General features: G+C 36.8%; 1 protein-coding gene across 1 annotated transcript; it reads right to left on the bottom strand.

Moving 5' to 3' along the window:
• Positions 1–23,018: 23,018 nt before the first annotated feature.
• LOC107812344 (calcium-binding protein KRP1-like) lies at positions 23,019–24,331 on the bottom strand. Its single transcript, XM_016637402.2, has 2 exons — positions 23,899–24,331; positions 23,019–23,214 (listed from the first exon to the last, which is right to left on the bottom strand). The coding sequence occupies exons 1-2, from the start codon at positions 24,252–24,254 to the stop codon at positions 23,193–23,195; spliced, it is 378 nt and encodes a 125-aa protein (XP_016492888.2). The 5' UTR covers positions 24,255–24,331; the 3' UTR covers positions 23,019–23,192.
• Positions 24,332–24,809: the final 478 nt, after the last annotated feature.

The raw sequence follows: 24,809 nt of genomic DNA, 5'->3' as shown, positions 1-24,809 counted from the left end.
AGAAGAAGCAAAATCAACCCTGCACAAGCATTTCAAGTTGAAAGACCTAGGTGAACTTAGATACTTCCTGGGAATTGAGATTATGAGGTCAGCAACATGAGTCATACTTAATCAGAGGAAGTATGCTCTTCAATTAATTTCAGAAGTTGGGTTAAGTGGGGCAAAACCAGTTAGCTCGCCATTGGAACAAAATCACAAGTTGACAACTATTGAATATGATAAACATGCAGTGACTAAAGGAGATGAGGAGTTGCAAGACATTGTAAGCTATCAGAAACTAGTAGGGAAACTCATTTACCTCACTATTACCAGACCAGACATATATTTTGCAGTCCAAGTTCTAAGTCAATTCATGCAACATCCAAAGCAATCACATTTAAATGTTGCACTAAGAGTTATAAGGTACATTAAAGGTTCACCAGGAATGGGGATATTATTAAAAAGAGGATCATTGGAAGATGTTGCAGCCTATTGTGATGCAGATTGGGCAGCTTGCCCAAACACAAGGAGGTCTGTAACTGGATATGTGATAAAACTAGGAGACTCACTGATCTCATGGAAATCCAAGAAGCAGCCAACTGTGAGCAGGAGTTCTGCTGAGGTAGAATATAGAAGCATGGCAGCAGTAACTTCAGAATTGGTATGGTTGGTTGGATTACTAAAGGAGTTGGGATTAACTGTGAAGGAACCAGTAGTGTTGCATTGTGATAGCAAAGCAGCTATGCAAATAGCAACTAATCCAGTCTATCAGGAGAGAATAAAACATATAGAGATTGACTGTCATTTTGTCAGAGAAAAAATTAAGGATGGTCTGATCGCACCTCAATACATTTCTACTAAAGAACAACTCGCAGATGTGATGACTAAAGGACTAGGAGTTGAACAACACAAAATCTTAATATCCAAGCTAGGAGTGTTCAATGTCTTTCACTCTCCAGCTTTAGAGGGAGTGTGAAAATAAGAAGTTAGTTGTTATTAGTTGTTAATTAGTTAGTGGGATTAAAGTGTAAATACATAAACCGTGAGGTGTATCAAGGAATATAACCAACTTAGTCTATAAAAGAGACTAAGTAAGTTATTCCTAAAACGAACTGAATTGAGAGCTTCTACTCTTTCCTTCTCTCCTCTTCTTCTCTCTCAATTCTACACTGTTGAACTGCGTTGGTTGTGCATGTAAGAATCAAATGGATATTTGCTCAATTAGAGCAAATTGACACTTCTTATAAAGAAATATGTATGGAATCATGATGCTCGCATAAATCTAATAGCAACTTGACAAAGATGAATTTAATCCATTGTATCATCCGAAGGTTATGTATCACAATTTCTTTTACAACAATATTTTCAAATTTTAAACTTTTATGTGATATGCTTTTTATTAAATTACTTTTTTCTCTCTGTAACGTTAATTTAATGCATAACCCAATGAATATCTTAAATTATGTGTGTAGTCAAATGATGTTACAAAAATTGAAATGGAGATAAAACTTTTTATATGATACCCGTCTTTGTAAAGAGGAATTTACACATAACACAATTTATTTAAGACTTATTTAAATAAGTTATAACCGATTTTAGAAATTTACGTAAAATATAATTTATTTTAAAATCTACAATTATTTTAATATTTCTAATATCTCTCTCTTGAAATTCTCTCACCTAAATTTATCCTTATCTCTCTCTTGAGATTTTAGCACCCCAACTACCTATCCTTACATAAAACGTATGCTCCTTTTAATTTTTCAAAATCTTTCCTTTTCTCTCTCTTCTAGTTTTTTTTATATGCGACCATGGATATTATCATATGAAACGGCAAAGTGTTGAAGTTTTGCCCTCATAGCATGTTCCTATTCTATATATTTTTGCTATTAGACAATATGATTTGAATATTGCTTATTGATAGTATCATAAATTCATCTTGAAAATTTATATTTCTCTATAAAATTTTAGAACTTCTAAATTATTCTCTTTTTTAAATGATATCCGTACACTTCTTCGAAGATCTTGACAACCCTTATGTTACTATCTTTGACAAAACAGGGGGGAAATTGTTACTTGAAGAGTTTGACATTAATTGAAGATGGCTATATACCTATAGTATATAAGTATAAACATATAGTATATGATATATTCAAACAGTATACTTAATATATATTACATGTATGGTATATTAATGATATACACTTGGCAATTATACGTACACAATATATGTATATTAATGCATAGGTAAATGGCATATTAACTGCATATATAAATATATTATATGTATATAAGTAATATATGTGTTATAATCTATTTATATATGTATATAAAATAAATATATACCGTCAATATATCATTATTTAAAGGATATGTGATTTTTTGAAACTGATTTAGCAGATTGTTTTTTATGGTCTTTATATAATGTTTACTTTATTTTCACCCAAAAAAACAATTGAAAAAGTTAACTTATGAGTGAAGGCATTAATTTTAGAAGGAATAAAACAAATGCCTGAAAAGATGATGGAAGATTATTATTATTAGGAAATTAGTGATTCTTTTGATAAGTTTCCCACTCTTTTAGGCTTAAAATATGGAATCATTCAACTGTTTCGGATGGTTTTTGCCAACTTGATATAGATAAGAGAAAATCTTTTGTTGTATGTAATGTAAACTTGCAAGTGGTTGTAATAAATGTAAAATATTTGTATAGGTCTTGTAGTTATGAGAATTTCCCCTTTATAAATTACATTGAAGCCTTCTCTAATTGGGCCTACAGTTATAACTTCGGGATAGGGATGGCGACCCATAGCACAATGTAAAAATTGCATGGGTCGCCTTATTTGGTCGCCACTTTTTAATTTATACTCATTTTATTTTTTCATTTGCATCCGTACCCATTCTTTTGTTAAAAGCATTTTAAAAAGACGATTTTTCTCTTTTTAATAAAAGACTATTGACAAACTGCAGGACAAAAACTTAAGCATGTTTAGGCTAAAATTTTAGCAAATAAACTAAAAAACTTCAGCTTGTTTAGACTGAAGTTTCGGATAAAACTCAGGACAAAACTGTAGACCGTGTTACAAAACTTCAGCATGTTTTGGTATGAAATTTTAGCAAATGAACTAAATAGCTTCAGCATGCATTAGCAAAAACTCTTTAGAAAATTACATACTGCAAGACAAAAACTTAAGCATGTTTAGTCTGAAGTTTTAGCAAATGAACTAAAAAACTCCAGCATGTTTAGTCTGAAGTTTTAGCAAATGAACTAAATAACTTCAGCATGTTTTGTCTGAAGTTTTAGCAAATGAACTAAATAACTTCAGCATGCGTTTAGCAAAAACTCATTAAAAAATTCCATACTAAAGGACAAAAACTTAAGCATGTTTAGTCTGAAATTTTAGCAAATGAACTAAAAAAGTTAAGCATGTTTAGTCTGAAATTTTAGCAAATGAACTAAATAACTTAAGCATGTTTTGTCTGAAGTTTTAGCAAATGAACTAAATAACTTAAGCATGTTTAGTCTGAAGTTTTAGCAAATGAAATAAATAATTTCACCATGTTTAGTCTGAAGTTTTAGCAAATTAACTAAATAACTTCAGCATGTTTAGACTGAAGCTTCAGATAAAATTCATGACAAACTGTAGACTGTAGGATAAATAACTTCGCCATGCACTAGCATGAAGTTTTAGCTTCAACATGAAACAACTTCATGCTACATTAGCATGAAGTTTTAGTTTCAAGGTGAAACAACTTCTATGATGACCCAAAATGTCATCTTATATTTTAGAACTCGAATCTGAGCTCTTAAACCTTAAAAATCTCATTTTTACCCTCCTCGATTTGCGTGCGTATTTCGGTATGTTTCCGGAAAGCTTTTATATTGAAAATTGATGAAAATAAGAATTTATGCCTTAAAAGTTGATTTTAGTTGATTTCGGTCAATATTTTTAGTAAACAAGCCCGGATCCATGTTTTGACGGTCCTAGTGGGTCCGTATCGAATTATGAGACCTGGGCGCAGGCCCGGAATTGAATTCGGAGGTCCTTAGCTCGATTTATGAATTTTTGATGAAAATTAAAATTCTGAAAATTTATTGTTTTTAAGAATTGGTTGATGTTTGGCCTTGTTGATACCGGGTCCGTATTTTTGATTCTGAAGCTCGGTATAGGTCCAATATAATATTTATGACTTACCTGTTAAATTTGGTGAGAAACGAAGTTGATTTGACGTGCTTCGGACGTCCAGTTAAGAAGATCAAAATTTTAAAAGTGTTCTTGAGAATTTTATTTGATTTGGTGCTAAATTCATAGTTTCAAGTATTATTTTGGCGATTTGATGGCGCGAGCAAGTTCGTATGATGTTTTTAGACTTGTGTGTATGTTTGGTTTGGAGCCCCGAGGGCTCGGGTGAGTTTCGGATAAGCTACGGGATGTTTTGGACTTAGAAAAATCTGGTATTTTTGCTGTATCTAGTGTCTGCTATGTTGTGCTTCACGATCGCGAAGGGGAAACTAGGCTTGGGAGGATTTACTCTATGCGAACGCGAGACCATGGTCGCGAACGCGGAGCATTGGGGGGGAGTTGCTCTACGCGAACGCGTAGCTTTAGCTAGGCTGGGCAGGTCTACGTGAACGTGAAGGCAAGGCGGGCTGAGCCTTCGCGAACGTATAAAGCCTCCCGTGATCGTGTAAGTCCTTAGGAGGCTGCTCTTCGCGAACGCGGCAGTGTTCACGCGATCGCGATGAACACTATCGCCCAGCACTTAACAGAATCCAAATATGGGATTTAGCCAAAAGATTCATTTTTCTCAAAAATCAAACGGTGTGAGGCGATATTTCAAGAGCCATTTCTTCCCCAAAGTGTTGGTAAGTGATTCTAAACTATTTTCTTTTAATTACCCATTACATTCATGAATTATCAACCTAAAATCTAGAGTTTTCATGGTAGAATTAGGGGTTAGGGTAGAAACTAGGAATTTCGGAAATTTGGGAATTTAGACCTCAATTTGAGGTCGGATTCCAAAACTAATTACATATTCGGGCTCAGGGATGAATGAGTAAATGGATTTTGGTTCGAACCTCGGGTTTTGACCAAGCGGGCCCGGGGTCGATTTTTCGACTTTTTGGAGGAAAAATTAAAAAATTTAATTTATGCAATATAATTGATTTCTTTAGCAATATTTGATATTATTGAGTCATTTTTGAATAGATACGAGTGGTTTGGAGATGAATTCCAAAGGAAAAACTGTGATTGAGAATTAACTGGCCTTCGAAGCGAGGTAAGTGTTGTGTCTAACTCTGACTTGAGGGAATTAGGAACCTTAGATTACTTGCTAAGTAAAATTCATGCGAGCGGTGTATATGTGAGGTGACGAGTACTTATGCACCGCCAATTTACCTATTTTTCATGTTTCTCTGTTTTTCTTATATTGTCTCTTTCCTATGCCTAATTGCTACGTGTTATACTAGTGTTGTTCAATTTATCGTTCTTATCATGTTTACGAATTTTCTTAATTGAGTTTTTATTTCAAAGTTGAGATTGATATTATGGAACCAAATGTTATAGTAAGGTTTGTACTTTTTATTCTATCTCTCTGTTGTTATTTATGCATTACATTATGGTAAGGAAGAGTGTTAATGCACGAAGGGTGATGCTGTTCCATATTGTGAGTGTTAATGCACGAAGGGTGATGTCGTGCCATATTGTGAGTGTTAATGCACGAAGGGTGATGCCGTTCCATACTGTGAGTGTTAATGCACGAAGGGTGATGTCGTGCCATGATATGAGAGTGAATGCACGAAGGGTGATGTCGTGTCTTTTCTATTGATTTTATGGTGAGATTGAGAGTAAAAGCACGAAGGGTGATGCCGTGCATTTTTCCTTTACTGTATTCACTATTCCTGTTGATTCATGGTATGTTGACTGCTCCGGTTATCATTCTGTTGTATTTCTATATCTTGTATTCCCCTCAGCATGTTCCCCTCCCGACATTTCCTGTTTAGTTCTTCATTTCTGTTATTTGTATATACACTGTTAAATTGTACATGTTGATTTGTAGGTGCCTTGCCTTAGCCTCGTCACTACTTCGTCGAGGTTAGGCTCGACACTTACCAGTACATGGGGTCGGGTGTACTGATACTGCACTCTGTACTTTCTGTGAAGATTTTAGTACCGGCTCGGGTTGATCGAGATTTTTGCTATTGGTCCGCTGTCCGGAGACTCAAGGTAGATCTGTCGGTGTTCACAGACCTTGAAGTCCCCATTTATCTTCTCTATCCTACTATTTCTTTCATTCAGACAGTTGTATTTCTTTCAGAGTATTACTTGTAGAAAATTCTAGAATGCTCGTGAATTATAACTCCAGATCGGGGTGGTAGTAATTAATACAGTTTTATAACATTCCGCACTTATCATATTTCATCTTAGTTAATTATTGTTATTTACTGAATAGAAATAAGGAATTGGTTATTTGGTTTAATGATTTTCTTGCTTTGGCTTGCCTAGCAAGTGAAATGTTAGGCGCCATCACGGTCCAGTCGGTGAAAAATTTCGGGTCGTGACAACTTCATGCAAGTGTGATTCTGAAGATGAATCTGGACAAGTTTCTGATTTTTTATAAAGTTGCTGAGAGGAGAGGAGGAGATCGTTTTATATCTTTTGTCAGGGGTGTAATTATTATATTATTACGATTTCTTTGTGAGATGGCTACCAAATCAATAATTTTAAAAAATAGAGTGCATGTTAAAAAGTGGCACAAATATAAGGTACGACTGCAAATCCCCCTAGCACGACTCTTGTACAACTTTTTTGAGAAAATGGTATGGTATGACAACACATAAAGAGAATTGACAATATGTTAGTCTTATATTAGGTTTGGCAAAGGTAACCCCAAAAAATTGGCATTATCTAGCAAAATCCTAAATAACCCTAGTTTCTTATCTATTCTCTCTCTCTCTCTGTATTTCTTCTCCAATTTTCTTCTTCAATCTCTTCTTTTTTCTCTTCTTTTTCAATCTCGCAAATTTTCTTCTTCAATTTGGATTTTGAAGGGCATATATTCTTTGATAATATTTGGGAAGTTGTAATGGTTGAATACATTTTTCTATTAAGTTTAGATCTTTTTATCACGACGACAATTCTTTAAAAAGATTTGTTTTTTTTCTAGTTTTCTTCTTGTCTTCATCCGATTGTTGCTTTGTTCGATTTGATTTGTATATCTTTGGCAGACTCTAATTTTCTTCTTCTTCTTCTTCTTCTTCTTCTTCTTCTTCCCTATTCTTTTTTTTAATGTTAAAAAGAAAATATGGGTGTTTGAGGTGGTGTATATCTATTGTCACGACCCGAAATTCTCACCTTCGGACCGTGATGGTACCTAATATTTTACTTGCTAGGTAAGCCAACGTTAAAATAATATTATCCATTTTAAAATAATTTTTAAATGTATTAATAACAAGAAAACAAATACGGAAGCAAAGTTTGAAATATAGTGAAATAATCCATCAAACAACGGTGTCTAAATACCATCCCAGAATTGGTGTCACAAGGGCACGAGCTTCTAGAATAAATACAAATAAAGGTCTGAATAATATAAAGATGTCTGGAAATAAACACACAGCTAAAGTATAATAGACGGAGACTTCAGAACTGCGGATGCCATGCAGGTATACCTCAAGTCTCCTCTGATAGCTGAAATCCGAGCAAATATATAATACGCCGCTGGGACCAACTCCAAAATCTGCACAAGAAGTGCAGAGTGTAGTATCAGTACAACCGACCCCGTGTACTGGTAAGTGCTGAGCCTAACCTCGACGAAGTAGTGACGAGGCTAAGGCGGTTCACTTACATTAACCTGTACGCAATATTAGTAACATCAATAATAAGAAGAATAAATCAGGTAATTCATTTATAATAATTGAAGGCAACTCAGCAGTCATAACCAATTATCATTTCCATTATTTCTGTTGCAGCATGCAACCCGCTCTCACAATATATCCACATTCAGTTCTGTTGCGGCGTGCAACCCGCTCCTCCAACATATTCATTTTAATCAAGTCTGTTGCGGCGTGCAACCCTGTAACGACCCGACCAATCGTTTTGAACATTTGCACTTTGCTCGGTTGTTTGAGGGCATAAGTAGCTCCGTATGATGTACTTTGACTTGTGTGAATCATCGGTTTTGGGTTGCAGGTATTTCAGAATCGAATTGGAAGAAAGAATTTCATTGTTGAAGCTTTAGATTTGGGAGAGTTGACCAAAATTTGACTCTTTAGCATTTGACCTCGGATTGGAATTCTGATGGTTCCATTAGCTTCGTTAAGTGATTTTGGACTTAGGAGCGCGACCGGAATATAATTGGGAGGTCCGTGGTAGAATTAGGCTTGAATTGGCGAAATTGAAAATTTGGCAATATCGGTCGGCAGGGAAAAATTTGATATCGGGTTCGGAATAGAATTCTGGAAGTTGGAGTAGGTTCGTAGTGTCATTTGTGACGTGTGTGTAAAATTTGAGGTCATTCGGACGTGGTTTGGTTGGTTTCGGCATCGGTTGCCGAATTTGGAAAATTTAGAAGTTCTTAGGCTTGAATCCGAGGGTAATTTGGTGTTTGGATGTTGTTTTGAGTGATTTGAAGGTTCGACTAAGTTTGTATGTTGATATATGACTTGTTGGTATTTTTGGTTGAGGTCCCGAGGGCCTCGGGGTGATTTCGGGTGGTTAATGGGGTAGTTGAAGTTGGAAAATGCAGCTGGAGCTGCTGTTCTAGTGTGTCCGCACCTGCGGATTGGGAACCGTAGGTGCGATGATCGCAGGTGCGTTGAAGGCTCGCAGATGCGAAGAATGGGTCGCACCTGCTACCGCAGGAGCGAGGAGACTGCCGCAGGTGTGAAGTTTGGTCAGCTAAGTGGAATGCGCACCTGTGTCCTCAGATGCGGAAGCGCAGGTGCGAGAAAGGGTCCGCAGGTGCGGAATATCTGGGCAGAAACCATAAATAGAACCCTTCGCGAATTTTGGTCATTCTTCACAATTTCAACTCGGTTTTTGGAGCTTTTTGGAGAGGTTTGAAGAGGGAATCAAGGGGGATTTCGTTGAGGTAAGTTACTTGAGCCCTAATACTTGCATATATGGTGAATTCCCGTTGTTTTAATCATGGTAATTAGTGAAAATAAGGGGTTAGGGCTTGAAAATTTTGGAAAGTAATTTAAGGATTTGAAGGACCAAACAATGTCGGATTTTGATGAATTTGAATTGGTTAGACTCGTGAGTGGATGAGATTTCTTGTTTTGTAAATTTTGTTGGATTTCGAGGCATGGGCCCAGGGGCCGGGTTTGAGCCAATTTCGGGTTTTGGTCTAATTTTATAGTTTTTCTTGTGAAATTCATTCCATTAGCGTGTATTGATGGTATTGTCTTGATTGTGAATAGATTCGGAGCATTTGGAGGCCAAGTCCAGAGGCAAGATCATTGTGGTTTAGAGATTTGACCGGTTTGAGGTAAGTAACGATTGTAAATCTAGTCCTGAGGGTATGAAACTCCGGATTTTGTATCATTCTACTATTTTTAGTGACGCACATGCTAGGTGACGGCCGTGTGGGCATGCACTGTTGGGGATTTGTGATTTGGTCCGTCCCGTAGCAACTGTAAAGTTGCATACTTTGTTGAAACTATTTGATACTTATATGTTTTAGAAAGAATTTCTGTAAATTTGGCTGAATGCCATGTTTGGGCCTTGCGCCAATGCTGTATGGACCCTTAGGGGTTGTTTCTTACCATCCTCTCATTGTTTTCGATTGAAAATCTATACTCAGTCATGTTTATACTTGTTTACCGCATAACTCAGTTTTATGACTCTATTTTGATGCATATAAATGTTTTAGGCCGAATGCCCTGTTTTACTGAAATGCCCGAGTGGCTTGAGATATTTATGACCGAGTGAGGCCGAGGGCCTGATTTGTGAGGATGAGTGTGGATCAGGGCTGTCCGCCTGCAGCATACTTATGACTGAGTGAGGCCGAGGACCTAATTTGTGAGGATGAGTGTGGATCGGGGATGCCCTCCTACAACATACTTTATTATTATCGCACGTGAGTTGTCCGTGCAGATTATAGTGCTTGGGCTGAAGGAGCCCCTTCGGAGTCTATACACACTCCCAGTGAGCGCAGGTACCTACTGAGTGCTAGTGCCGAGTGCTGAGTGACTGGGAGGCATGAGTGATTGTGAGGTATGCCCGAGTGGCAAGAGTGATTGTGAGGTATGCCCGAGTGGTAAGAGTGACTGTGAGGTTTGCCCGAGGGGCTGTTTATGATTTCATCATTTTGCTCACTTTTTCATTGAGCCTTTATTTGAAAAAGAACTGTTGGAAAAATATTTTTAAGTGACTTTTACTAGAACCGGGTTTAAACGAGATGATTTGATTCAAACACTGATTTTAAAGCATGTTGTACTTTACTGAGATTTCATGATATGAATGTTATATATTTTATTGCTCGTCACTACTGCTCAGTCTTTATTTATTGTTGTTACTTACTGAGTTGACGTACTCACATTACTCCCTGCACCTTGTGTGCAGATCCAGGTGTAGCTGGATACTGTAGCGGTTGTTGATTATTCTGATTGCAGATTTTCCCGAGGATAGCAAGGTAGCTGCCTAACGATCGCAGCCCTGCTCTTCTCCCTCTTATCTTCCTCTAGTTGTATTTAGCTATTTTTCAGGATGAGTTAGCCTTGATATTGTTAGATAGATTGTAGTAGATGCTCATGACTAGTGACACCCCGATGTCAGGCTTTTTTCTTCTGCACTTTTATTTTGATTGGAACTCCTTTACAAATTTTTTTAAATGTTAAATAACATTGAAATTATCTTTGAAATGAAAATACCAGTTTGTTTTGGAAATGAGTCGGCTTGCCTAGTTCCACGATAGGCGCCATCACGACAGGGGTTAGTGTGGGTCGTGACAGATTGGTATCAGAGCCTAGGTTACATAGGTCTCACGAGTCATGAGCGGGTTTAGTAGAGTCTTGCGGATCGGTACGGAGACGTCTGTACTTATCATCAAGAGGCTGCAGAACCCTTAGGAAAATTTCACTTTCTTGTATTTTATCGTGCGAAATTGATTTAGCTTGAAACATAACTCTTTGGATTCCTTCCATGCATTCGTATGTGCACATGAGCGCTCGGTATCAGTTGTGCATCGCCGGCTTGTGATTCTATGAATGAGGTTCGAGATGTGTATTATGTGTTTTGGTGATGGGCTAATATGGAGGACTTGAGGCCAGGTTTAAACCGTAGTTTTAGCTTGGCAGCGTCAGTTGTAACCTATACATTTGGACTCATATGTTTGATAATGTCCCTACGAGTGGAATTGTGGCTCGATGAGCAGTGAAATCGCTTTGTGGTGAGTATGACGTAACTGCGGGAAGTGTTAAGACTATGTGAATGTGACGAGAAGTATTTTCTTGAAATGTAAAAGAAGGTCATTGGGTGCTTGATTTTCGTTTTGATACGATGTACCGTCTCGAGTGTGAATGTTTTGAAGGATCTTTCACGTTGTTAAATTTTGGGGCAAATTAAATTCTCGTGTCTGTCAATGAGTTTGAACTCAAGAAAAGTAAGTGGTTGTGTAGTAATGGTGGTTGCGAATGGGTATTTTGATGTTGATGGCTTGGGAAAGATAATCTCTGAAGAGACTTAGAGTCGGTAACATTTTATTGGTTCAGGTGCGACAGAGATACATTTTGATTTGATGCAGCAGTTGGGTAGTAAAGTATGAGGGAAGACATGACGGGAAGTGTTTCGCGGTAGTTGAAGTTCTAGCAGGTCAAGTAGGAGAAGTAGAGGTTGAGGAGTTTCTTAAAGGAGATGATTTAACCGAAGTAAGAGTGGCAGATTAGTATATGAATTCACTAGTAGGGTAGTCGTGCGCCTTGAGAAAGTGTAGAATGGTTTGGAATCGTGTTAGTATGTGAATCGGCCTACAGACTCTATTTGGAGTGATGGTTAGTGTACAAAGGAAAATTGAATATGGCAGAAAGGAGTGTGTTTGAAATGAATAGAGGCGTGAAGATCTGATTATCGTGTGAGGTGCAATATGACTTGAGTTCGGAAGGTATTGTTGACGTACAGTTGATGTCAATAGGGAAAGTGCAGACTTATACAAATGGTGGGCGAGCATGAACTCAGGAGAATTTACGGATTTAGTGGTCGTTGCACTCAGTACAGTGTCATCGGAAGATGTCGGTAAGGAATTCCACATGTGGGTTATCTCCTGTATGCAGCTAGCGGTGGCGTGATGTTGATGAAGCTTTACGAGGAATATTACTTGCTATCCGGTAGGAGGTCGCGTGTGTGATTTTGGCTGGAGATTCAGAATGTTCATGAAATGCTTAATAAAAGACTTTGAGAAGTCTGGCAGGTTAACGGTGCGAGACCTTCGTAATTGAGAAGGAGAAATCCTTACAGGTTCTAATTTTATATAATTGCAGCTTAAGGCTAAGTGGGGGAGTCTGCTATCGACGAGTTGATTGCACAGTTATGTGTCGTATTAGTTTCGGTTTGGGGTATACTGGTGAATCAGTTATGACTTGCAGAGGTTGAGATCGAGGATGACTCGGGTAAAGGAATTTCTGGACACAAGTTGTATTAAACTCTATGGTTATAGGAGGACCATAAAAATAATTGAGTGGTTATTCACAGAGAATGTAGTGTACATGGAGCAGGAATTTGCTCGGTTGCATAGGAGTGAGGGTTACTCTTAATTCCCTTGGGTGTTAGTGTGCTAATGGGGCACAGGTCACTTCGGTCTGTTTGGTCGGTTAATTCGAGAATGGTTATAATGGATTCAAGATTTATAAATATGGATAGAAAACTGGGACTTGCATTGAATGGTGTTAAGACTCGTTGCATCTTATCATTGTGAATTATGCATTTCAGTATCAAGAAGGTGAAGGAAATAATTTTAGGTTCACATAAAGTCTCTTCGGTGTAAGCATTTTGGTTGTGGAACCTTTGGAATACATAAAAAGGGAATTCAGCGGCTAATAAACCTTAGGGCGGTGTGATTATATGCTAGAGTTCGTGGGGCAAGTTTTAGTTAAGGATAGTAGTGTTCTAACAAGGAAATAAAATAGCAATTTGAAGGCAATTTGGAAAGGACTTGGGGAAATAGGACAGTTTGGAAGTAGGTTGGGGTAGCATAGTAATGGGTATGATCGGTTATTTGTGTACTTATGACGTGGCTAGTATCTACAGGTGTTTCGTGGCAATGCTCCCAGATTTGGCAACCTATGTGGCTTGGTAAAGTTAGAGGAATTCAGTTCAGATAGTTTGGTTATGTGCGAATGGATTTCAAAGTGTTCAAGATGGGTTCTACCATGGTTTGAAACGGATAATTTCTACCGATGTACGGAGCATGTTGTGTGTTATGAGTTCCTCCTAGAAAGAAGCAAGAAAAAGGTTTCTCACTAATAAGGTATGTAATTTGCTAGTGACTCAGAGTTGATAATGGAATTCTTATGCTTGTCACATGATGGCATAATAGATTTGGTATGTTGTGCGGGAATAGGATTTACAGGTACCAGGCTACAATTCAGTTTTGAAGTGAAGGACATAAATTCTTAGGCAGCATGAACGGTTTTCGATGACTAGGTAAATGATATTACTATCTGGTATAGCTTGATGAGAGAGTGTACATTTCAGAAGGGGCAGTGTGTTTTGATTTATGGGTACTTCGCTGGTATTGCGGCACTCTCCTGGTTGATCGACTGTTGATATTCAATTTTTTGCCAGGTGGCACGGAAGAAGTTTCAAAGTATTTCTCATGGGAGAATTGTGTATGAGAGAGGTGTTAGGCATTCGGGTAGTGGAGGTGGAATCAAATAGGGCGATTCATGTGTTCTATGGAATTGAAGATTGGGAGTTCTCATGAGCAGATTGTTTCATGGTGGTGGACTGTGAAGTTGTGGCCGGAGCTAGCCAGATGATAGAAGGTATTATGATTCCGTCATTGTGGACTTTCGGAGGTTGTTTATCTATTGGTGGCTGACCATAGTTGATTTGAGGGCCCATTGGTAGGCCCAATTAGAATGTGTATTCTACACCAAGCAGGATTGATTGGCTCCATACTGCTATTATTGAAGGATGTGCCATTCGGTTGATGTGAAGCTTATTCGTGTTCTGAAATGATCTGTGAGTTACTCTTCTATGCTAAGAGGAGTTGTGATTCGTGGTTATATGCATATATGGTGCGGTTCTATTATGGCCTTATAGCGGAATTTGAGCGAGAATAGTATTGGATATTGCTTGGTTGATGACGTATTGGTCATGTTCTTTCGAATTTTATGTGGCATAGTGTCGTTTGCTTCTCCATGGTTATGGTAATGCACTTTGGGTACTTGATGTTGAATTGCGCATGGTTATTGATTATAGCAGGGTGGCTTGAGGTGTTTTCATATAGACCATTATTTGGATAGGGTTGCGTATTGCAGCAGAGTTATGTAGAAATATGATCCCTTATATAAGATTCGTATATTATGGTTCTGCGGTGTGTGATGGGTTCTTAGAATTGCGTCAGGGTGGTACTCGTCGAGCTTGCGAAACGGTTCTCCTGTTTGGGTCATTGTTACGATTGGGTACATTTGGAATGTTGTTATCTGGTGTACGGATTGCACGGGTTGTGGCTTTAGATTATATTGATGTGTCATGTCACTAGAGTGGTCGTGTGGGATGAGACGAGGTCATTGGGCCTAGAATGGATGATATCAGATTTGATTGTGGTATAATTGGGAGGATAATATCTGAAGTCGGCTTTGAAATTGGCTATAGTTCTTGTAGAAGGAACGAGAGCTCCATGACCTGATGGTCTAATGAATGGTTATGAATTTGGTATGTTTCGTTCATCATCGGCATTTTACGAAGGTTTTAGAATGAGGGTTTATCTGATATGAGGTTTATTACTGGCACTGGATTGATTTGAGTCGATACTGTGATTTGAAATCATTGCTTCGAGCATTCTAGCTATGTGGTATTTGAATTTGAGTAGTTGAGTTATGGTTACGGCTTTTGGTACAGATTGTTCAGACATATACGGTATGCAGATGCAAACTTTTCATCTTATAGGAATTTTCGGATGTTAGAAATTTGATTCGAAGGCTTGTGGGCTAGGTTGAATTGAGAAATTTCAGTTATGCTGTGCTATCGGACCTGTATGGGATAGGGTGATGTGGGATCACCCCCGGGTATGTGCATGTGAAAGCTACACAGCGATTTGATGGCTTTTGGAACAACTTTGGGCACGTTTGAGGACGAACGTGTGTTTAAGTGGGGGAGAATGTAACGACCCGACCGGTCGTTTAGAACATTTGCACTTCGCTCGGTTGTTTGAGGGCATGAGTAGCTCCGTATGATGTACTTTGACTTGTGTGAATCATCGGTTTTGGGTTGCAGGTATTTCGGAATCGAATTGGAAGAAAGAATTTCATTGTTGAAGCTTTAGATTTGGGAGAGTTGACCAAAATTTGACTCTTTAGCATTTGACCTCGGATTAGAATTATGATGGTTCCATTAGCTTCGTTAGGTGATTTTGGACTTAGGAGCGCGACCGGAATATAATTTGGAGGTCCGTGGTAGAATTAGGCTTGAATTGGCGAAATTAGAAATTTGGCGATTTCGGTCGGCAAGGGAAAATTTGATATCGGGGTCGGAATGGAATTCCGGAAGTTGGAGTAGGTTTGTACTGTCATTTGTGACGTGTGTGCAAAATTTGAGGTCATTCGGATATGGTTTGGTTGGTTTCGGCATCAGTTGCCGAATTTGAAAAATTTAGAAGTTCTTAGGCTTGAATCTGAGGGTAATTTGGTGTTTGGATGTTGTTTTGAGTGATTCTAAGGTTCGACTAAGTTTGTATATTGATATATGACTTGTTGTTATTTTTTGGTTGAGGTCCCGAGGGCCTCGGGGTGATTTCGGGTGGTTAACGGAGTTGTTGAAGTTGGAAAATGCAGCTGGAGCTGCTGTTCTGGTGTGTCCGCACCTGCGGATTGGGAACCGCACGTGCGATGAGCGCAGGTGCGTTGAACGCTCGCAGATGCGGAAATGTTCGTAGATGCGAAGAATGGGTCGCACCTGCGGGCTCGCAGGTGCGAGGAGACTGCCGCAGGTGCGAAGTCTGGTCAGCTAAGTGGAATGCGCACCTGTGTCCTCAGATGCAGAAGCGCAGGTGCGAGAAAGGGTCCGCAGGTGCGGAATTTTTGGGCAGAAACCATAAATAGAACCATTCGCGAATTTTGGTCATTCTTCACAATTTCAACTCGGTTTTGGAGCTTTTGGAGGGGTTTGAAGAGGGAATCAAGGGGGATTTCGTTGAGGTAAGTTACTTGAGCCCTAATACTTGCATATATGGTGAATTTTCGTTGTTTTAATCATGGTAATTAGTGAAAATGAGGGGTTAGGGCTTGAAAATTTTGGAAAGTAATTTAAGGATTTGAAGGACCAAACGATGTCGGATTTTCATGAATTTGGTATGGTTAGACTCGTGAGTGGATGAGCTTTCTAGTTTTGTAAATTTTGTCAGATTTCTTCGGGTTTTGGTCTAATTTTGTAGTTTTTCTTGTGGAATTCATTCCATTAGAGCGTATTGATGGTATTGTACTGATTGTGAATAGATTCGGAGCATTTGGAGGCCGAGTCGAGAGGCAAAATCATTGCGGGTTAGAGATTTGACCGGTTTGAGGTAAGTAACGATTGTAAATCTAGTCCTGAGGGTATAAAACCCCGGATTTTGTATCATTCTACTATTTTTAGTGACGCACATGCTAGGTGACGGGCGTGTGGGAGTGCACTGTTGGAGATTTGTGACTTGGTCCGTCCCGTAGAAACTGTAAAGTTGCATACTTTGTTGAAATCATTTGATACTTATATATTTTAGAAAGAATTTCTGTAAATTGGGCTGAATGCCATGTTTGGGCCTTGCGCTAATGTTGTATGGACCCTTAGGGGCTGTTTCTTACCATCCTCTCATTGTTTTCGATTTAAAATCTATACCCAGTCATGTTTATACTTGTTTACCACATAACTCAGCTTTATGACTCTATTTTGATGCATATAAATATTTTGGGCCGAATGCCCTATTGTACTGAAATGCCCGAGTGGCTTGAGATATTTATGACTGAGTGAGGCCGAGGGCCTGATTTGTGAGGATGAGTGTGGATCGGAGCTGCCCGCATGCAGCATACTTATGACTAAGTGAGGCCGAGGGCCTAATTTGTGAGGATGAGTGTGGATCGGGGTTGCCCGCCTGCAGCATACTTTATTATTATCGCACGTGAGTTGTCCGTGCAGATTATAGCGCTTGGGCTGAAGGAGCCCCTCCGGAGTCTGTACACACCCCCAGTGAGCGCAGGTACCTACTGAGTGCGAGTGCCGAGTGCTGAGTGACTGGGAGGCATGAGTGATTATGAGGTATGCCCGAGTGGAAAGAGTGATTAAGAGGTATGCCCGAGTAGTAAGAGTGACTGTGAGGTTTGCCCGATGGGCTGTTTATGATTTTATCATTTTGCTCACTTTTGCATTGAGCCTTTGTTTGAAAAAAAACTATTAAAAAAATATTTTTAATTGATTTTTACTGGAACCAGGTTTAAACGAGATGATTTGAATCAAACACTGATTTTAAAGTATGTTGTACTTTACTGAGATTTCATGATACGAATGTTATATGTTTTATTGCTCATCACTACTGCTCAGTCTTTATTTATTTTTGTTACTTACTGAGTTGGCGTACTCACGTTACTCCCTGCACCTTGTGTGCAGATCCAGGTGTAGCTGGACACGGTAGCAGTTCTTGATTGTTCTGATTGCAGATTTTCCCGAGGATAGCAAGGTAGCTGCCTGGCGATCGCAGCCCTGCTCTTCTCCCTCTTATCTTCCTCTAGTTGTATGTAGCTATTTTCAGGCTGAGTTAGCCTTGATATTGTTAGACAGATTGTAGTAGATGCTCATAACTAGTGACACCCCGATGTCGGAATTTTTGCTTCCGCACTTTTATTTTGATTGGAACTCCTTTATTAAGGTTTTTTTAATGTTAAATAACATTGAAATTATCTTTGAAATGAAAATATAAGTTTGTTTTGGAAATGAGTCGGCTTGCCTAGTTCTACAATAGGCGCCATCATGACAGGGTTTAGTTTGGGTTGTGACAAACTCGGTCCTCCAATATTAACTTTTTAACAAGTCTGTTGCGGCGTGCAACCCGATCCTCTAATATTAACTTTTTAACAAGTCTGTTGCGGCGTGCAATCCGATCCTCCAATATTGACTTTTAATAAATCTGTTGCGGCGTGCAACCCGATCCTCAAATATTGACTTTTAATAAATCTGTTGCGGCGTGCAACTCGATCCTCAAATATTGACTTTTAATAAGTCTGTTGCGGCGTGCAACCCGATCCTCCAATATTGACTTTTAATAAGTCTGTTGCGGCGTGCAACCCGATCCTCCAATATATTCATTATAATCAATCATGTTGTGGCATGCAACCCGCTCCTCCAACATTTTTATTTACCAATTCTTATAGAAGAAATTTTTCCAATAAATGTAACAATTAATATAAAATTACGAGACAACAAACATACAATAATTATGGTTTAATTATGAAGCAAACAATGACAAATAGCAAATTATTATGGAAATCAGGGAGCAAATAGGCAGTTTAATATTTATTATGCTAAATGTCAAATAACAATTAAGGCACATAATTCAAATAGCATGTAATAATTAATGCAGGAATTCAAGAATTTACATTTGCAAAGAATAAGAGAGAAACAATTATTATAATAATTAATTTATGATTAAATTTTTTTTATGATTTTTCAAGTAAGCAGGCAAACAATTAATTTGACGACGTATAGATACTCGTCACCTCGCCTATACGTCGTTTACATGCAATTCACATAACAAACAATTTAAGGGTTCTATTCCCTCAAGTCAAGGTTAACCCCGACACTTACCTCGCTTTGCAAATTCCAATCAATTATTCAACCACAGCTTTTCCTTTTAAATTTGCCTCCGAAAGCTTCAAATCTATTCACAAATAATTCGATATATTCAATACGAATCATAGGAATTAATTCCATATGAATTTATAAATTTTTCGGATAAAAATCTGAAATTTATTAAAATATTCGGCAGTGGGACCCACGTCTCAAATCCCGAAAAAACTCGCGAAATCCGAACACCCGTTCCGATACAAGTTCAACCATACCAAATTTGTCCAATTCCGATATCAAATGGATCTTCAAATCTTAAATTTTCGTTTTTGGAAAGTTTTACAAAAATTCCAATTTCTTTCATCTAAATTCGAAATAAATGATGAATATAGACATGGATTTGTGAAATATAATTACTTTTGGTTATAGAACACTTACCCAATCCAAAGTCGTGAAAATCCCCCTTGAAATCGCCCAAATCCGAGACTCAAAACTAAAAAATGAGTATAAATGGCTAAGACCCGATTTTATGTATTCTGCCCAGCATTTTCGCATCTGTAGTGCCTGGGCTCGCACATGTGAGCTCGCATATGCGAGAAAAATCTCGCATCTGCGAAAAGGGACTGCCAGGCGAGGTTCCGCATCTGCGGACAAAATGTCGCACATGCGACGTCCGCTTTTGCGCATAAGGGCCGCACCTGCGAAGGCCGCATCTGCGATAGAAGTCTCGCTTCTGCGAGCTCGCACCTGCGGTCAAAATTCCGCAGGTGCGATTACACCAGAACTCAAAATTTCAGATTTTGCCTAAGTCCAATTCTTGTTCCGATTTCGATCCATTTCACTCTCGGGGTACTCGGGACCCCGCTCGAATATACCAACAAGTCCTGTAACATAATACGAACTGACTCGGGGTCTAAAATCATGTCAAACAATACTGAAATTATAATTCACACCCCGATTCGAACTTTGAATTTTAAACTTTCAATTTGCAAATCTCGTGCCAAAACATATTAAATGAATCCGGAATGGCTTCAAATTTGGCACACAAGTAATAAATGACATAACGGAGCTGTTCAAATTTCCAGAATCGAATTTCGGTTCCGATATCAAAAAGTCAACCCCGTGGTCAAACTTGAAATATTTAGCCTTTAAATTGCTAGTTCCGTTATATGGTACTAACTTTAGGTGGGGACCTCCAAATTTAATTTCGGGCATACGCCCAAGTCCCAAATCACGATACGGAACTACCAAAACTGTCAAAATATTGATCCGGGTCCGTTTGCTAAAAACATTGACCAAAGTCAACTCACTTGAATTTTATAGCTCTATTTCCCATTTTAATCCATTTTTCACATAAAAAAAAACTTTCCGAAAAATTGTACGGACTGCGCACGCAAGTCGAAGAATGATAAGTGGTGCTTTTTGAGGTCTTAGAATACAGAATTACTTATTAAATTTAAAGATGACATTTTGGGTCATCACATCTATGTATATCATCATGTCTACCTGTGTATATATCATGTTGTATATTATGATATACATTGTTAGATAAGGCAATAAAAGGTTAATCTATGTATATCATCATGTGTACCCGTGTGTATATCATATTGTATATCGTGATATATATTGTTACATTGTTACTTCAATTTTTTTTATTGACCAAGAAGGAAAATAATTTTTTGATAACAGGTTTAGTGCAAGTTTTAAAATATTAAAATAATAAATATAATAACAGGAGTAAATTTTGATATACAAAGAAAGAAAATAATTTTTTGATATACATTCGATATGTTATACAATGCGATATACAAATAATATAATTATTTTTATTGTGATATACATTGATAAAAAGGCAAAAATAAATGTTAAATAACTATATTTGATTTCATATTTTAGATATACAAAGAAGGAAACCAAAATTTTAATATACATGTTGATATACACAAGGATGAAGAAAAAGTTGTGAGATACACATTATTGTTGTGATACATTTATTGGTTATTTGATGCCAATATCTTAACTAGGGCTATATTTTGCTAATTATGTTGATACGTTATCACACCATGCCACAATCCCAACTTTTTTATTTATTGTTTTCCATTTTAGAAATGTTTCGACGATAGCATTTTGAAGAATTAACTTAAATAGCTATTCATTCAGTCGTTTAAACTAAAAATAACCAGCGAATGAATAATATGATATAATAAAAAATTTATATATAATATATGTATAACCATATATAATCAATATATAAACTATGTATATTGGCTAGAAAAATATATAATAAATTCGATATGCTATTTGTATAAAGATCCCTAGCATTTTGATACATTTTCTATCCTGGAAAGTTATCATGTGAAAGTTATATGCCTCAATTAATTATGTAGTATGTAGTATCTCCGTATTATTCTCCAAAATTACTTCCTCCTGCATTTGTTAGTTTATGTTTACTATAGCATAAAGTGTCTGTGTGCGGCTGTGTGTGCGTAGCACATTAACACGTCAGATTAAATTAGCACTAAGACCTGCATTTTACAAAAATAAAAAGGACTTCTCGGGAGAGGAATAACGCATTCAATTTTTATTTTATTTTTTAAGAATATGGCATACATTGGAAGGTTAAAAAAGCCATTAAGGATGAGGGAAAGCCCCCATTAATTAAGTAGTATCATTTTAAAATTAAGGAATTGTAGGATGTGCTAGAAAAAATAATATATGTACTATTAGTTTTGGTATTATTTATTCTTTGTTAGTTTGTTTGGTAATATTTTATTATAATATTAGCAATACCAAAGTTTTTACTATATCAATAAACATATATAAAGAATGTGGAAGCTTTAGTCTTTTCAAAGTTTGACTAACAACTTCAAAGTTTGACTATAGCGCCATTTTCTGATACCTCTGCGTTTTTGTTTTTCGTTTTTAAGAATGAATAACTAAAGCTTTGCAAGGAAAGTATACAAAGCTAAAGAAGGTGAAAGTTATTTTGTAAACGAATAATTTTTTTTAAAAAAATATGTAATATTATTTTTAATATACCAAATCAAACAATCAATAAAAAATAATCACAACATAATTAATTACAGTATTATTAATCTTAATATTACTAATACACCTTATTCAATATTGTTCTTGTGCTACCAAACGCCCCAAGCCGATCATACAAAAATTTTTGATCGTCAGCACCAACAAATATTGCTTGAACAGAGTGTTTTTTTCTTTTTAATTGATCTTTTGTATACTCCTATGTAATACACGAAATCTACTTCTAATTTGACGTCGCTGGTTATGATTACATAAATTATCATCAACCACCTTCTGATTTTCTTTATTCTTGTAAAAGGATTTGATTACGTGATAGTAATTGCATCGTACTTTACTAATGGCAGTTTACTATAGCTTCTGAATTTTTTATATTAGAACTGACATAGATTTTTAAGTTAATTATTTAATCAAATTGAGGATAATAAGTTTAAGTTAGAATGGAACATGGCCTGACCAAACGATAGATGACAAAGTCGAGCACTAGAGAAAAAAAAGATTTGTACAAAGTGTCCATAAATACGGCAATAATACTAGTCTATGGCGGATCAAAATTTAGCGTGAATTTTATGAGTGTCTTTTAGGATAAATAGAAGGGGAGTCTTGAGCAATAGTAATATTATCTATGTGTGACCTATAGGTCATATGTTCGAATCGTGAAAATAATTATTGATGCTTGCATTTGGGTAAGTTGCTTATATCGCACCATTTGAGTACGGTCCTTTTTCGGACCCTGCATAAATGCGAGATACTTCGACCTCGTTTGTCCATAAAATTATTTTTTTTTTCAAAAAATATGTTTGTCCATGAAATTTTGAAATTTTTTCGAAAATGTATTTTAAAAAAATTCAAATTTGTTTTCCACTCACAAAACTGTAACATTTTTTAAAATAAAATACATGTTCAAATATAACTTAAGATTTCAAATATTATTTTTCAACTTAATTCCAAATACTATTTTTTAAAAAAAAATTACAATTTTTATCTTCAAACGCCTGTTTCATACACCGAACTACTCTTTCAGTATTTTTGGATAAACACTAATCCAGCTGTAAACTTGGTTGATGTATGTTACAACTCATTTGCTCAGTACAAAAAGATTAAATAAAATTACACGTGAATATTTAGTACGTCCGGACAATATTAGTTGAGTTGAAGTTGAGACACAAAAAGCTGCAAAAGCTACACCGCTCTAGGCCCCTAGCTGCACAGTTGTTCCTCCCTAGAAAAAAAATAAGTTTGTGAAATTTAAGAAATTAAAAGTGAAAACTAATACTCCTACTACATTATTTGAAATACATCTTTATATCAGTATTTAAATATTTTACTTGAAATTGATACTTACCGATATTCATAACTAGATTATTATGTTCACATATTGAAGATCAATTACGTAGATATAAGCCGGCTATTAGCTTGATTTTAATAGTGATTTCAATTTTCAAGTTAGTTTGCGCGTAGCTATAAGAAATTTGCTACCTTCGATTATAAAGAAATATATATTTTTAGTAGCTTCAAAATAATCGATATCATATACATATAATATACATATTTTAAACAGTCAATTAATTAATTTCGATAGAGCCACCAATTTTATATTTTGTCCCCGTTAAACGCACATTGTTGAATTTGGCTACTTCTTTAAAAGCATATCTCAAACAGAAAATAAAAAAGAAAATGAAACCTGAAGAAGAAAATTCCAAATGAAATTACAAAGAATCTGTATATTCGGGTCAGAAATCAAATGCCCAATTCTTGTTTCCATCTTTTCAATTACATTTTCCTTTCCAAAATTCAGCATAAACAAGACATATAAGAACCAAAGAAAGAAAAAGTAAGTTACACAAATGAAGGTTCAAATGATTTTCCTTTCGAGTTTCAAATGGAACATCAGATATCAAATCACCTTGTTGGATTAGTCTTGAATTCCTGTTGCAAAGCTAATTCAAGCAAATCTTCAGATTCTTCCATTAATTCAGGACTCAATCTGAACATAAGCACACAAAATTCCATCTGATCAAGAACACCATCCCCATTCAAATCACCTTCTCTCAACATACTCATCAGCTCATCATCTCTCAAATTTTGTAGACCAAGAATTGCTGAGTTTTTCTTCAAACTCTCAAAAGTAATAACCCTTTTTTCTCTATCCATTAATAGCTGAAACCCATTACATAGCTCTCTAATTAAACCATCCCCACCTAGCTTATTTGCCATCATTGGTAACATATCTTGAAAATCATTAGTTTTTGTACCAGTCATTATTCTCTTTTGTTTTTTGTAGAAAGAGGGAGATTATTGGTTGATGATTCTTGATGTAGGGGAAGGGAACAATATGGTATGCCTAATATAAGGGGGGAAATAAAGGGGTTCTAGGAAAGAGGAAAAATAGGGGGGAGGAGGGCCGCGAGGGGGGGGGGGTTAGCTAAGAATGACAACCAAATTACAAAGATTTTAATTACTGGTCGGCTTAGGTTCTTGCACATTGCAATTGCCTCTCTGTTTCTTAGAAGAAGCCTGTCGACCTGTCACTCTCTTAAGGGCAATTACTGTCATTTCACACATAGATTATTATCTAATTTTTTATTGTTCCATGTCCCCTTTGACTTGCTCCATACTGCTAGGAGAAATTTTAAGAGAATCCTTTGTGATATTTAAGTCGTGGAAGCAGTTACTGATACTTGCAATAGGATAAATTATCTATATTTGATTTCTTGAGATGCTGTTTTTTTCCGAACCCTATATGCATACGACATACTTTGTACACCGAATTACTTTTTTTCTATTCTTTTAGTTGTTTGTTTTTGGTGGTAAAAA

The sequence above is a fragment of the Nicotiana tabacum genome, chromosome 2, assembly GCF_000715075.1.
Source record: "Nicotiana tabacum cultivar K326 chromosome 2, ASM71507v2, whole genome shotgun sequence".
In the NCBI taxonomy this organism is placed as follows: domain Eukaryota; kingdom Viridiplantae; phylum Streptophyta; class Magnoliopsida; order Solanales; family Solanaceae; genus Nicotiana; species Nicotiana tabacum.
The sequence above is the reverse complement of the archived record's forward strand: the minus strand, read 5'-3'. Positions and strand labels throughout refer to the sequence as shown.